This window comes from Colobus angolensis, unplaced genomic scaffold (genome assembly GCF_000951035.1).
Source record: "Colobus angolensis palliatus isolate OR3802 unplaced genomic scaffold, Cang.pa_1.0 Scaffold121, whole genome shotgun sequence".
NCBI classification, from domain to species: Eukaryota; Metazoa; Chordata; class Mammalia; order Primates; family Cercopithecidae; genus Colobus; species Colobus angolensis.
In genome coordinates this window covers 3,798,772-3,815,100 of record NW_012113253.1, presented here as the reverse complement: position 1 = coordinate 3,815,100, position 16,329 = coordinate 3,798,772, and the positions used below count along the sequence as shown (strand labels likewise).

At 33.1% G+C, this 16,329-nt stretch overlaps 1 protein-coding gene across 5 annotated transcripts in view; it reads left to right on the top strand.

The window, feature by feature from the left end:
* Nucleotides 1-16,329, top strand: part of RIMS2 (regulating synaptic membrane exocytosis 2) — a 773,533-nt gene that overhangs the window by 600,220 nt on the left and 156,984 nt on the right. For 2 of the 5 annotated variants that reach the window (XM_011931160.1, XM_011931170.1), the window contains one exon: nt 5,399-5,571. The exons of the other annotated variants lie outside the window; for them this stretch is intronic. In XM_011931160.1, the coding sequence (XP_011786550.1) occupies nt 5,399-5,571 (173 nt within the window). The remainder of the gene's footprint in view (nt 1-5,398; nt 5,572-16,329) is intronic. 5 annotated transcript variants of the gene reach the window in all.

The window sequence follows — 16,329 nt, the reverse complement described above, 5'->3', positions numbered from 1 at the left end:
TTGTGTTACTATCGAAGAGTAACAACTGTTTTCTTTCTATTATTATATGAAATAAAAACAAGATGACAAAAATGCACATGGTTATTTAATGACTGCAGTGCCAGAATTCCCTCTGCCCTCTTCTTTCTTCTACCTCCCCTAGACTGATATCAAGAGCCTTGCCCAGAACTTCAGCCTAACATTTATCTTCCAAATATTATGTTTGCCTTAGTCTTCTTCCCCGCCCGCCCCCTGGTCTTTTGACTAACTCAGTATTTCCTTCTTGAATATGATATTCAGGTATCCAGGTACTTCTTGATAACATAAGACTTGTTTTTTTTTCAAAATTGGGCTTCTATATTATCCAGTACTTTGCTATAATTAAATTTTTGATTATTGTTTTATACAATAAATGGTTGTTAACTGGTGAGATTTATAGAAGACAAGTGATATTTAAGGACATTCATAATCCTGCCTCCATCTTTTGTCTGAAGATCAAACAACCAGAGTTCTTGAGGTGCTTTAGCAAAATCAGAGTTGGAAATGGCCTAAGAACTTCAAATGACTACTGGAGAAAATGAAACTGATTTTAGAAATTGTAATTTATTTTTTAAGCATATCATTCTAACACTTTAATAATAGCCTTCTTTTCAATAGAGCTCTGCAGGTACACTGTTACTTTCCACTGATGTTAGATATATAGGAAGAACATTAACTTTTCCAAGCCACTTAGGAACTCTTTAGAGTCTGGAACATCCTGAAGAACAATCATTTCCTGTAAATTTTTCTAGTTCATGATCTTAATAGTAATGTACAAAACATTAAAATGTTGTTCGGAAAAACTTCTTTATTCTCTTCCAAGATTTTAATGATCTTTAATCAGAGCACAGTTTTCAGCTAAGATCATGTTATCGTTCTTTGTTTTTGTTCCATTAAAGAGAATGGTTAACAAGCCATTCATTGTTCATCTATCAGCTATATTGTAATACATGCTAATTATTTAAAACATTATGTATTGTATAGTGCCAAGACAACACCAACCATTTCCTAAATAAATAAATTTACTTACTCACATTCATAGCTCATTACCTTGGTATAATAACAATTCAGCTGCTTCTCTCTCATTGTTGAAGTATATAACTTTTGTTTATCATATTTTAGGAAAAGTAAAACTACATTTATCCATTTTAAGTGTTGACTCTATTATTAAGTCGTTTAGTACTTAGATTTCTGGGGGTGGGGGTTGAGTTGTATATGTGAATATGTTAAATTCTAAATATGTTCAAAATGTATTCTTCTGAAATTTTATTTATTAAAAATATTTTTCATATTCTTTCTCACTGTCCAGATTTCTCATTTTTAAAAGCATATGTCTATTTGTAATGGAAACCTGAGCTAACCCCAATGGTAAACATGCTCAGTGGCTTAGAAGTCAACAGAGAAATACATTTGATGAAAGCCTTGGGTAGATAGCAGAATCATCATTAATCACCATTAAACTAGAGCCTTTAGCTAATTTCTATTCTTTCTTTATATAAACTATTCCATTCAGTTTCCTTCTATTTAATGACCTTCTGCTTTAGGCATTGGAAATAAGCTTTTGCTATTTGCTAAGCATACTATTATGTATTTTGAATATATATTTTGAATATATTTTTCTCAAAAATTCTTAAACTGGAGTGTATTCTTATCTTCCTAGTCAGAAGGCTAAAACTCATAGTTTAAATTAAATTAAGTTAAATATTTGACTCTTAGGTGCTAAGAGACACACAAAGATGAGGAAGATACTGTGCTGGCCTTCGGGTGTTTGTAGTCTAATGGGGGTTTGAAAATTAAACATGAACACATTTACATACACATGCATACATCTATGTATGTATATATAGATAGAGATAGAGATAGAGATAGATATATATAGAGAGAGATAGAGATAGATATAGAGATAGATAGATAGATAGATAGATAGATAGACAGATAGATAGACAGACAGCCCTGTGACAAGAGGCCATGTGTGGTGAATTATACACACTGTCTCTTGTCGTAGGGCTGTGTGTGAATAAAAGGCATAAAACCTTTACATTATTATAACGCTGTGAAAAAAGGCATAAAACTACAATATGAAGAATCTTATCTTTCCTTAAATTTTGCATATCTAAAATTTTAGCTAAGCAAACTGGATGATCTGAGAACTCTTGGATAAAGATATGCACAGTGCACACCATGCTAACCTGTCTTTTAAAAGCTAAACAAATTAAAGCCTGTATGCACCTATGAATCATAGCAACAAGACTAGACATCATGACAGACCTAAAAAGACAAAGCCTAGAGTAGACAAAATCAGAATCCTAACTACTGAAATTGAAAAGCCAAATAAGTAGTTAGGTTTCAGATATGAAAGAAAAGCAAATTGGACAAGAACCAATCAGGAAAGCATGGGATACATGAGTACCTAGTGGCTTTGGATGTCAGGATAAGGTTCTAAGACAAATATTAAAAATAAGACATGTTCTATATTGGCCAAGAAGTGTCATATATTTCCTGCTGAGATAAAGATATTCTTCATCCTGCAGTTGGGAATCAGTGTTTCCCTATTAGGTAATGGGATATGGATGAACCTGGCCAAATGGGGAAGGTGAAGCCTGAGGACATACTAGGAGTCAGTAGTAAAGTTGGGTTTAAAATTTTAATTTTGTTTTATAAACATATTTTCTGAAGCAGATATCTTGGATATATGTAAAAATAATTATGTTTTTGTAGCTTTGAATAGTCTTAATATATTTATTAAATATTTCTAACTAATATTCTTTAGCTAAAGATATTCCTGAAATTTACATAAGCCAGTATTTGGCTACTATTTAATCATCATCATCATTATCATTGTCATCATTTGTCATCACTTGTTATGTGTCAGATATTGTGCTAAGTGCTTTACACACATTGTCTTGCTTAATCCTTGCAGCAAGCCTTGGAGACAGGCACAATTATTATCCATATTTTAAGAGATGAAAAACTGAGACTCATAGAAGCAATTGATCCAAGATCACAAACCTAATAATCTACGTAGCCAGAATTCAAATGATTCAGTCCCATTCCAGAGCATTGGCTCTTAATGATTACATTATTGCCCTTACTACTGCCAGAGTTAAAACTTACAGTTTTCCTTTTGAATTTAGATGATACAATAATCCCATGAGCAAAAACAAATAAGAAATACATTACCAAAACTGCTTTCATATTCAATAATAAATTACTTTAAAAGAAAGAATAGCAGCTGTTTTTCTTTTTTATTATAAATTATAAGAATCAGAGAAAAGTCCCCCATATGCAGTATAGTATCTATTGAACAATTTTATAGCTTTGAAAAATTTCTTAAAACTTTGATTTTTGTATGAATAAATGCCCAAAAAACATATAAGTAAAATGAAATCTTTCCACATATACCTTACCTTGAGATCACATTTACTTTCAATACATTTTGTGAAAATATATATAGATATATCATTTATTGTATTATATAGTATACAATATATTATTATATAGTGTACATATTGTATACATTATATAGACAGATATAACATGGATAATGTTGACCCCATTCATTTAAATGCTATTCTAGGCAATGGCTTTCATCATTGTCATTTAAGGCAAAATGTTTGGTATTTTAAAATGACTTTATTTGAAAAATAATATTATGATCTAAATTGTCTTTGAATAAATGCGCTGTATATTAATAATGTTTCTTTTAAAATTAAACCCTATGGCTCTATTTAAATAGATATTTCCTCAGAAAAGGCAGATATTTTTAGAAGAATTTAATTGTATGCTTTTTGATAATTGAGAGTTTATCTAACAAGATAGAAAGTTAAAGTGGACTAAGAAAGGCTAATTCTCACCTAATTTGAATATATGTTGCTAGGTTAATGGATTTAACTAAAATTTTATGGAGACTTAGAAATAATTTCTTTACGTTTGAAGAAGAGTCAACTTTTAAAATGGATAGCGAGATACTGAGAGGTTCTGGAAAAAAACAATCAACAGATAACTTATGTCGAATTTACTGTTTATGCTCTGTTGCCACTCAATTTATCTTGGTCAAAATGTTTATATATATCTAATATTTGCAATGAATTGTCATTCGTGGGGGATTGTTTATTAGGTAATTATTCTCTAAGACATAGCAAGTGTTGATATAAAATAATCATCTTTCTAAGGCTTTATGGAATTTGCTAATATCTGTGATTAGAAAATTCTCCTTTGCAAAATTAACTAGATAAGAGTGTTTCAGCATTAAGTTTGAAGCACATCTAAACAAATCAAAATCAATTAGCAGATAATCTCTTAACCCAATAATAGTCATATTTGATGTTTATAGTAAGAATACTGTTGTATCACCAAGTTATAATAATACCGTAATACTACAGGCTCCATTTACTTACTTTATGCCAGATACCACATATGTCTTAGTTCTAGGCCTTGCAAAAAAAGATATTATTATCCATTTTTTTATAAGAAGCCTTTTACAGATTAAATGATTTGCTCAGATTTACTCAAGTAGTGAGAGTTTTTCTTACTTCAGGTTTCCAGACTCCAAAATCTATCCTTTTTACATCTCAACAAAACGACTCTTAGCAAATGATTTTTTGTTGTCAGAATAAAGTTAAATTTTGTCCATTAGTTTTTACATTAAATGTATTTTATGAGACTAGGTCATCAACATAAAGCCTTTACGATGGTTTTTAATTTACCAGAATATCTGAACACCCAAGAATACCCTGCAACCCTGGCTGTGCCAGTTAACTATCTGATTATTTCAATTCCAGGAAGTTTGAACTATTGTAAATAATAATGACTTTTTCTAGTATTTCTAGGATTCATCAAAATCCAGCAGCCACTCTGAAATTAAACTTTCTCTTTTCTCTTGGCTTTTCTAAAAAAGTTAATGGTCGAATAATTAGATTTTATATTATCTCTAGGTTTTCAGTGAAGCATAATGGATTAATTGATGGCTACTAGAATTGGTTTCTATAAGTGATAATGGCAGCTTTATTATACCTGGGATTTTAAAAAAATTTTATTAAAAAATAAAAAATTTATACTTCCTAACATTAAACCAAATGCTCATTTCCCAGATCTTACCTAAATGTTCTTTCCTGAGGCCAGTGTTGTTTTGAAACTATTTTAATGGCCTTCATTGGGGTGTGGTAAAAACATTCTAATTACTTTGCTAAAAACAAAGGTTTCATATAAATTGAATTTTTCTTTTAGGATAATTGCCATTCACTTTTGTTTTATATGCAACTGAGTGGGATTTTGCAGTTTCCTCTGTGGACAATGAAAGTGCTGAAATAGGAGAAAGCTAATAATTGCTTTGTGTGGTAATACTGACAACTTCTGCGTATTTGTCAATCTGTGTTAACAGTATCGATCAGGATGGGATCCTCATAGAGGGGCAGATAATGTTTCTACTAAATCTTCGGACAGTGATGTAAGTGATATATCTGCGGTTTCAAGGACTAGTAGTGCTTCTCGTTTCAGCAGCACAAGCTACATGTCTGTCCAATCAGAACGCCCAAGAGGAAACAAGAAAATCAGGTGAGTAAGGGGATTTCAACAACAAACTTCTCCAAATATGTTTTAGAAGGTCTTTGTGTTTCTTGGATGAACATAAAATTATATATTTCTAAAAGGTTACTCTATTTTAAAGCGAGGGGAGCTCAATTTCAGTACATACTACTTTTTAATATATTTTAACACACATTTCGGACTTCTTGCACCAAAAAAAAAATGTTATGGAACTGTGGATAATTTTGCTTACTAGATCACTGGAAATAATACCTTTCTTCATGTTTGTAATTTAAAAATTAAGATCTTTTATTACATCTTTACTGAAATAAAAGTGATGGCTGAGACTTGAATTTTTCATGTTCCAAGGAACATGAAAATAGTATATTTTGTTATTAGAAAATGTAAGAATAATACTTTTTCAGTAGTATGCTTTCCCATCCTCTTGAAATTTTTATGTATGCATAGAAAAAGTACTCATCTTCTCAAAATTTATACATGTAGTATATAAGTTAGTATAATTTGTGTTTCTTACTTGTCCTATAGATTTTATAGATGCCTAAGCTAAATTTTGTTTTACTCTTATCGGATTAAAAAACTTATAATAGGGAGATCACAGCTTTTACCTTTTTTCATGTAATTTTGTAAAAGGAAAATGATTTAAAAACTATTACAATTAAGTGCTATTTATACAGTGCTTCTCTAGTATACACTGAAGTTTTCAACATTTAAAAGATATAATTTTTATTATGTTTTGATAGTTTTATTACCTTTCTGTTTAATTTCATAAGTGTTTTTTCTTGACTTTCTTTCTTTTTTTGTGTGTTTATTTGCATGCCTTCAATTTGTGTTGCTTTCAAAAGACCAAAGGGAATAGAAGAGGGAGGGAAAGAAGGGGATAAGCATGAAGAGATAGTTCATGAGAAGGAAGAGGTAAAGGAAGAAAGAATTAATGAGAATGAGAAAGGGAAAGAGATTGCCAAAACGTGTAATAAGGAGAAAAACAGAGAATCAGGAGACGAGGAAAAAACACAAGATATACCCGAGCAAGGGAAAGAAAAAGAACAGTGGAATAAAGAGGATTTGAAAAGGAGATTCTCACAAGATGATGCCAGGTAAAATATGTTATTTGTAGGCATTTCCCATTAGTAATGTAGTCTTTTTTACTATTCCTAAAAATTATTTTGCCATTTACATTTGCTTTATTTTCTTGTGTTTTATCTAGTTAGCTTCTAATAATACTAATTAATATGTTGATAAACTATTATCAAATAGATTGATTTATTAAACAGTCTTGAATTTGTATCCACTAGCTCTGAGAGACTGATTTATTTGGTTACCAAGTTCGTTATGAGTAGCTGAATCAAAGGTAAATTTCCCTGTGTCTCTTTTAACATGAATTACTGTATATCTTCTTTATCTGTAAGGTCTAATAAAGATCATTGAAAAGAGAAACTTGAAAATTATTTACCAATATTGAAAACTGCTTCAGACACAAATAAGGCAAAGTTCTTTAAAATGAACTTCTGAAGTGGCTGAAAAAAATTGAGCTTACTTTACAAGAAATATTATGTCCTAGAAACAAACTTCAAAAATGAATGAGAAAACAGGTAGCAAACAGTAGACTTTATTCTGGCTCTGGTTCCCTTGCTTCTTCTTAGTTTTCTGGTAGGTTCTAGTGCAGTTTGAGTCCTGCAGAAGATTACAAAGCAAGAGCAATGTTTTTTAATACTCTGAAAAGAAAGAATAGATGCCTTAGGGTTTATTAGAAGGCAAACATGGGTTGTGCCTTTCTTAAACTTGTACCATTAGATGAATTTCTGCAGAGGGAACTTTGAACAGGGAGAAAGGCAGGGAAAAAATACAGGCAGCATGGCATAAAAACAACTGTATTTTAATTTTCATAGCACAAGCCAGTAAGTAAGTATGAAGCTATCTTTACAGTATTATATATATGACATACAGTCAACTTAGCACAAGTGTGCAGTAAGACTTTATCCTTCTGCTTGAGGATATGAGGTTGTTCTAATTACATTTATATGAGACTGAAAATTGTAAATTATGTACATTTTGGAGGGATTGAGTTTTCTAGTAGTCCAGAATTTGATTTTGTGTAGGTACAAAGCCTGCTCAATAAAAGCACACCTTATTTATAAGCAAGATTTTGCCTTACTATATCTAAGCCCAATCTAAAATTGTGCTTTTCTCACTTTTCTCACAGTGAGACAGATAATTGGGATAGATCTCTACCCATTGAATATATGATTCAGTGATTTAGCCAATGTCCCTTCACTTGTTATCTTAGATATATTTAGCTGTATTTGTGCTCTATGACAGTTTCTCTATAACAGGCATTAAACATAAAAATGAATCTTAAGGCATATTTTGTTATTTGAGTCTAAATTAGTAGTTTCAAATCTGTCTTTGGTATTCATCTAACTTTTGATAATTACATTGGTTTACTAATAAAGATGACCATTTTTCTGATTTGTTGGGCATAGGATTATTTCATCACTAATTCACAGAGAAAAGCTTTCCAAGGTGTCCTTGGAAAGATACACAGAGTTTCCTTTCTTCCAAGAGCAAAGAAAAGAATGAGCCTCTAATGTGTTTTCTACATACTGTATAGATGAGAACACATGAGTCCATTGGTGTTTGCCTGGAGCCCAGATCCCACACTGCCATACCTGACTTGCTGGGCAGAGATTCAGAGACGACTATAACCTTAAGTTTCTGGTTTTTAAATAGTACTCACTTCATTATTTCTTCAAAAAAAGAGCACATTATTTTCCAAGGAAAAGGAAAGATGGTATATTCTAGAAATGCAGTTCATCAAAGCACTACACTTTGCTTAAGTAACTGTGTAATACTTCTGGAACTGTAAACTAGAGGAGACCAGGTTGATCTCTGTAGGGAACATGTATCCTGGAACATGGCAAGAAGTATCAACGGCAATTGTTTATAAGAAAATATTGGGGCCGGGTGCAGTGGCTCACGCCTGTAATCCCAGCACTTTGGGAGGCTGAGGTGGGAGGATCACGAGGTCAGGAGATCAAGGCCATCCTGGCCAATGTGGTGAAACCCCGTCTCTACTAAAAATACAAAAATTAGCTGGGCATGGTGGTGTGTGCCCATAGTCCCAGCCACTCGGGAGGCTGAGGCGGGAGAATCGCTTGAACCCAGGAGGTGGAGGTTGCAGTGAGCTGAGATCGCGCCACTGCACTCCAGCCAGGTGACAGAGTGAGACTCCATCCGCAAAAGAGAAAAAGAAAAAGAAAATGTTGGTAGCACTCATTAATCATTTCAACATAGGCTTTTGAATTTGCTTTTACTTCTTAGAATAAATCTCAGTCTTTATTGTGAGGGAAAATATGTCTGAGTATTCCAAGCATCATTTTGTTTTGGTAGTTAATAAACACAATCATAGATTGTTTAAATATTAATAACAGCTTATGTTCTTATACAACATTATTGTAAATAATCTTATTCTATAATACAGGCTGAATATACCATATCTGAAATGCTTGGGACCAGAAGTGTTTCCGAGTTTGGATTTTTTTCAGATTTTGAAATTTTTGCATATATATAATGAGATATATTGAGGATAGGACCCACATGTAAACACTAAATTCATTTATGTTTTATAAACACCTTATACACATAGCCTGAAGGTAATTTTATCCAGTATTTTTAATACTTTTGTGCATGAAACAAAGTTTGTCTGCATTGAACGATCAGAAGCAAGCAAAGACATCTGTCTCAATCACTCATGTGGACAGTCTGTGGTTGTTTGGCATCATTGCCATTTCTGACTCTGAATTTCTGTGGTCCCAACCAATAGTCACTTTTTAACACTTATTAACGCATAAATACTTAACAGTAAAAAATATGACAAACTATTAATACAGTGGAAGGGTAATGTGTTCAAGGAACTAAGCAGCATAGTAGCATCACCAGAATACCTATATCAGCTGTTAAGCAATAGCAAAACAAAAACAAAAACAAAAAAATGGCAGGCTTTCAATCTCTCCCTGCAATGTCATGTTTTGATTTAAAGGTTACTGTGCATTGTGGCACTCAGAAAGTTTTGGATTTTGGAGCAGTTAGGATTTCGGATTTTCAAATTAGGGAATGCTCAACCTATATATGATTAACATTTTTTATATTTTATTTGAAATATAAGTTTTATTAAGGGTGGTCCAAAAGTAATTGCGGCTTTTGCCATTACGTTTAATGGCCATTATTTTAATGCCATTAATTTTAATGGCAGAAGCCGCAATTACTTTTGCACCAACCTAATATGAAGAAAAAAGCTTACCTCAAAGTTTAATATTTATAGCAATGCTAGTACTTACAATTAACACAGTAACTAAAATAAACAGAATCCATTATAATTACTGTTTTCATTAATTAGATCTAATTGTATGATACAGATCTTACTGCATGATTATGTTCATTTTATAGTAAGTCACATTATAGTAAGTCTTCTGAATGTAAAAGGAGAAATGAATAGCAAAGAGTAAGTTCAAAAACAGTTTGTTAAGTGTTTGAATATAATATTTTTTCCTGTTGAGTAATGAGTAATATATTTATACTTAGCTATATTTACACACACATCAAAAATAAAAATTTAAAAAGTTTAATGAAATTAAACATGTTAAAATTTCTAAGCCTGAGAGTGATGCAGTTTCTTAGCCATGTGTGGATAGATGTTTGAGGATAGTTCCATATCCAAAGTGTCATCAGGATGGCCTTAACAAATTCATAAGAATATTTGATGAAATATTCAAAGAGAGGCAATCTTAAGTAATTTGCAGTGGAAGATAGAAAAAAACAAATACTGAAAAGCATAGTATTGTCAAAAGCAACAATGTTGGTAACTTTGTGTCAAACTAAAAATCAAGAAATTATTTCTCTATGTACTTATGGTTCTCAGGCATATCTATAAATGCTATGGAATTATCATTACTCTTTTTTAAGAGAATTGCTGTTTTTAAGCTAGAGAATTTTTTAAGGAAAAATTTGTCATCAGTTCAAATTTTCATGAATATCCGATTGTAAGAGACTTAAGCCATTTCAATTATCTAGCAAAATATCTCATAATCTTTAGAAGGGCAAGCAGAATAATCGTTAATGAAACATTTATTCAAAGTCATTGCTGCTAACATATTCTACATCAGAGTTAGTGTGAAAACAGATTACATAGCCATGTGATATAACTTTATATATACAGCCTATTTATGCCTATATTATAGAATTTTAAAGGGGAAGCAGAGGTCTCTTGAAAATAGTTGTGATTAGGACTCTAAAATACGAAGATTGTCATCCTGACTGTCGTGTACACCTATCCATTTTGTCTGTCTGGGCTTTTTAGCTTGTTAAACAGAGGAATGGATTTTTCAATGATTCACACCTTTCCATAGCTTAGATGATAGTACACAGCAAACAGGAAAGTGAGCATTGCCTTTTATACTGATGATTTGCCTTTATTATCATAAATTCAAGAGGTAATTGGTTCTTTGACCACTGGTACAACAAACAGCTGAATGTAAGTTTCTACTATTTGGTAGATGTTTCCAGACAGTATTTAATATTCCATTCCAATATTCTATCACGTTTAGTTGTTGTTGTTGTTTTTAATTTTCTGGAAGTGTGTTTGAGTGCCACCTCATCCCAGAGGGTATGATGGGCTATGCTTCTCCACCAAGTATTACCTGTGGCTTGTACTTTCTTTTTTGTTGTTGTTTTCTTCTTTGTCACTAAGGCTATCTTCTGTTTATCACCAATGAAAATCTTATAAGCCCAAATAACTTCTACTCTGTTTTATGATTGTGCATAATACTCAACTGGGAACTTTTCAAAAGTACTTGAACATCACTCCTAAAGTTGTGATTCTGCATTTTTAAAACACCACAGGTGATTATGATGCCGGTAGAGTGTAGGTGCTATTCCTTCTCTCTTTTTGGTTGCTTGTATTTCCTAATGAAATTTCAGTTCAACTTGTCAATTCAGGGGGAAAATTTCTGGGATTTTGATAGAGATTGTGTTCCGTTAGGTCAATTTGAGGATTGTTGCCATTTTAAGAATATTAAGTCTTCTAATCCATGAGCACAAAATGTTTTTCCATTTATGTTTTCTTTATTTTTCTGCCCCATATGATCTGCAGAAACATTTATTTTTTCTTTACTTTCTCATTTTTTTCTCTTTTTTTGAGACAGCATCTCACTGTGTCACCCAGGCTGGAGTACAGTGGTGCAATCATGGCTCACCGCACCCTCTATCTCCCCAGGCTCAGGTGATCCTCCCACCTCAGCCTCCTGAATAGTTGTGACTACAGGGGCATGCCACCACACCCAGCTAATTTTTTAAAAAAATTTTGTAGAGACGGGGTTTGGCCATGTTGCCTAGGCAACATGACTCCCTCCTCAGCAATCCTCCCTTCTCAGCCTCCCAAAGGGCTGGGATTATGGGTGTAAGCCACCATACCCAGCTTCTTTACTTTCTTGCAATGATGTTTTGTAGTTTTCAGTATATACATATTTTACTTCTTTTGTTAAATTTATTCTAAGTAATTTGTTTAGGTGCTATTGTAAATTGAATTGTTTCATGACTTTCATTTTTCATTGTTCATTGCTACTGTATAGAAATACAATTAATTTGTGTATGTTGATCTTGTATCCTTGCTGTACTCATTTATTAGCTGTAATAGTTTTTTGTTGATTCCTTAGAATTTTCTATATAGGAGACCATGTCACCTGCATTTAAAGATAGTTTTACTTTCTCTTTTTCAATCTGAATCCCTTTTATTTCTGTTTCTTGCCTAATGAATCTCCTCTACTATGTTGGTTAACTTATGGCTAGAACCTCCTCTACTATGTTAAATAGAAGAAACTCATGGAAAATTTTTAAAGAAACAGCAATAGACGTATAGAATTACTTTTACAGTAGCTATCCAAGCATTTTTGAGGATATCGTCTCTTATGCTACCATCCATTTTAGAATAATCTGGGTAAAACTTTAAGATTTTATTATTATCTCTCTTAAAGAACTGATATAGCTGTCTTACTGATAAGAAAACAATGTAGCCCATTGTATTTTCTTTTTTATCTAATCTGTCGGCAAGTTCAAGTGAAATGTCAAAAACATACTAATCCCATTCAATTTCTTCATATATATATATATATAGAGAGAGAGAGAGAGAGAGAGAGAGACAGGATCTCACTCTGCTGCCCAGGCTAGAGTGCAGTGGCACAATCTCGGCTCACTGCAACTTCCATCATCCAGGTTCAAACAGTTCTCCTGCCTCAGCCTCCCAAGTAGCTGGGATTACAGGCGTGCTCCACCATGCCCAGCTAATTTTTGTATTTTTAGTAGAGACAGAGTTTTGCCATGTTGCCCAGGGGCTGGTCTCAAACTCCTGACCTCAACTGATCCACCCGTCTCGGCCTCCCAAGGTGCTGGGATTACAGGTGTGAGCCACTGTGCCCAGCCTTCTTGGACTATGTTAATACTACCATATTAGATATAATAATTGAAATTTTTCACCATTGTCCATTTTTTGTTGTACACATTTAAGGTGTAAAATGTGATGTTGTGATATGCTTATTTTGAGATATATATGTATATACACACACAAACACACACATACATCTATACATACACATAGCATTTACTGTATGTAGTCAAGCAACTTAACATACCCATTGTTTCATATAGTTACCTTTCTTTCTTTCTTTTATTTTGTGTGTGTTAGGGGTACCTAAAATCCACTCTCTTGTTTGCCTCCTTTTTGAGGGTTTGTTTTTCTACTTCTATTTTATTACAATTACAAGTTATGTAACTTTTTGTTACATAACTGAAATTATGTATGCTGCTAAATTTAGTTAGCCATTTTTATATTTTATCAGGCAAACTTTATTTAGAATTTGATCTCATTGCCAGTCTCTTCTTGAAACATTTTGTTTGCCCTCTTGGCTTTTATGATTATCTCTTAGTTCTCCATACGCTCTGGCCACCTCTATCTTCTTTGTGAGCTTTCTGTATGTCCACCATGTTGACATTTTCCAGGATCCCATCCTGGGCCCTCTTTTCTTCACTATCTATACGTATTATCTTGATGGTGCATTCTGCTTCATGGCTTCAAGTAGCATGTATATATTGATAACTTCCAAATCTATACTTTCAACCCAGTTCTCCTTCCTAAGTATCTGCCAGATCTGTCCACTTGGGTTCTCGACATCTTCCTGTATGTCCTAGGGGCATGCTAAGCTCAGCATGTAAAATTAAATTCATTATACCTCTCACCAAACCAGCAGCCAAAATAAATAACTTATTCCTTCTTCTATACACTCAGTCTCAGTGCATGGCCTGGTATCTTTGCACCTGCTCAAACCAGAAACCTGAGCATCACTCTTGATTAGTTCTTCCCCACTGGGTACAATTCCTTCCCTCCACTCACCAAATCTTGTTAATTCTAATGCTTAATTGCCTCTGAAATATGTTTATTTCTCCATAATCCCATTTCTCCTTCATAATTTGAGATATTATCTCTCATGGAGATTAGTTTAATAGGAAATTCTTATCTTAAAAAATAACATAAATCTAAGCTGTATTAGTCCATTTTCATACTGCTATGAAGAAATACCTGAGACTGGATAATTTATAAAGAAAAAGAAGTTTAAATGACTCATAGTTCCACATGCCTAGGGAGGCCTCACAATCATGGAGGAAGGTGAAGGAGGAGCAAGGCACATTTTACACAGCAGCAGTTAGACCATGTGCAAGGGAAATGCCCTTTATAAAACCATCAGATTTCATGAGATTTATTCACTATCACAAGAGCAGCGTGGGAGAAACCCGTCCCCATAATTCAATTACCTCCCACCCAATCCCTCTAAGGACACATGGGGATTATGGGAGCTGTGATTCAAGATGTGGTTTGGGTGGTAACACAGCCAAACCATATCACAAGCTCATTAAGATAATAGCATAAAATATGAGTAGTCAGTTTGTCTGAAGTAGTTAATTTGTGAAAACATCAGAGAAAAAGATCTCTGCTTTGGTAAATAGATAAGCAATGTGGTATATCCATACAATGGAATATTATTCAGCTGTAGAAGGGATTGAACCACTGATTCATACTACAACATGAATGAAGCTTGCAAAACTTACACTAAGTAAAAGAAGAAAGGCACAAAAGGCCATATATTGTATTATTCCATTTATATGAAATGTCCAGAATAGGAAAATCCTTAGGACAAAAAAGTAGATTACTTGTTGCCAGGGGTTAAGGGGAAAGAAGACTAGAGAATGACTACTAATAGATACAGAGTTCATTTTTGGGCTGATGAAATGTTGTCAAAATAGATAGTGGTGATAGTCACACAACTTTGTGAATGTTCTAAAAAGCTACTGAATCATATACTTTAAAAGGGCATATTTTATCACCTATGAATTATATCTTTTTAAAATGCCAAAAAGAAAGTCTCCAAAAAAAAGTGGGGGAAGGAGAATCTATAGTCTTTGTTGCTTCTTCTATAAATATGATTTTAGTGGTGATAATATGCAAACAATATTTTGTTTAGGGTTTAGTTTGTTAAGCATCTTTTCTTTTATTCTAATACTCCTTCCAAGCCTCCTTTCCCTAAAATATTCATTCATCTTTTTTCTATTTTTTTCATTCATGCATATATTTTTAAATTTCCAGAGTGCTGAAGATGAATAAAACACAGACCTTATGCTCAAGAAAAGGTGGCTTTTTTTCCTTTCTGTTACTGTCCAAAATTTATTCTTTGGACATAAATGTAATCATTGGCATTAAAATTGTGAACTGTCTACATATTGAAGATTCTCATTTAATAATTATATATATTATTCTCAAAAATTTAGGAAAATTACTAGGTTAAATGTTGATATGCCATCATATTGTTTTCCTATGTGGTAAACTTGAGTGTACACATGACTTCACAGTCACTATATGGGACCCTGCAAGTGAGAAATTTGAGAATAGGTAACATACATGGTCTGAAGAAAAGATCTATCTGTAGATAGAGGACTGAGAAGGCACATCTACTAGAGTAAGAACCTGAAGATGGAGGAGATGGGATCAGAAACATAGCTGGATAAACTGGCTTGAAAAAGGACAAACAAATATGAAAATAGATGTTATTAGATAAGGAGTTGGGAGGTTGGTTAATACTGCCTGATGGCCTTAATTTTCTCAATCACATAAGAGGTAGGAATATAAGAGTTTAAAAGTTGAGTTAGGGGGTTTGAAGATTTGGAATAACTACTGAAGAAAATATGAGAAGTAGCTGACCATGGACAAATTAAAGGGTTGTTGAATAGTTCTGCAAGTTGGAGACAAACAGTTTCAAGAGACACCAGCATGAGAGAGCAGTGTGATCTTTCTCAGCAGCATTGAGACAGGTAAAGTGTAGAAACAGTTAAGTCACACTATAGCATTTATTGAGGAGTGGAGTTTTGATGGATGGAGTTGTTGAAAAAATAGCAGTAGAAGGAAACTGAGAGTGGTTGTATGAATGTCAGTACTAAATAAGAAGGAAGACAAGTTCATTTGGGAACTGATGAAGTAGGATAAAACAGATGAAATCCAAGAATTGGAAAACTGTTCTTGTGATAGTTTGCTAAGAATGATGGTTTCCAGCTGCATCCATGTCCCTACAAAGGATGCAACTCATCCTTTTTTATGGCTGCATAATATTCCATGGTGTATATGTGCCACATTTTCTTAATCCAGTCTGTCACAGATGGACATTTGGGTTGATT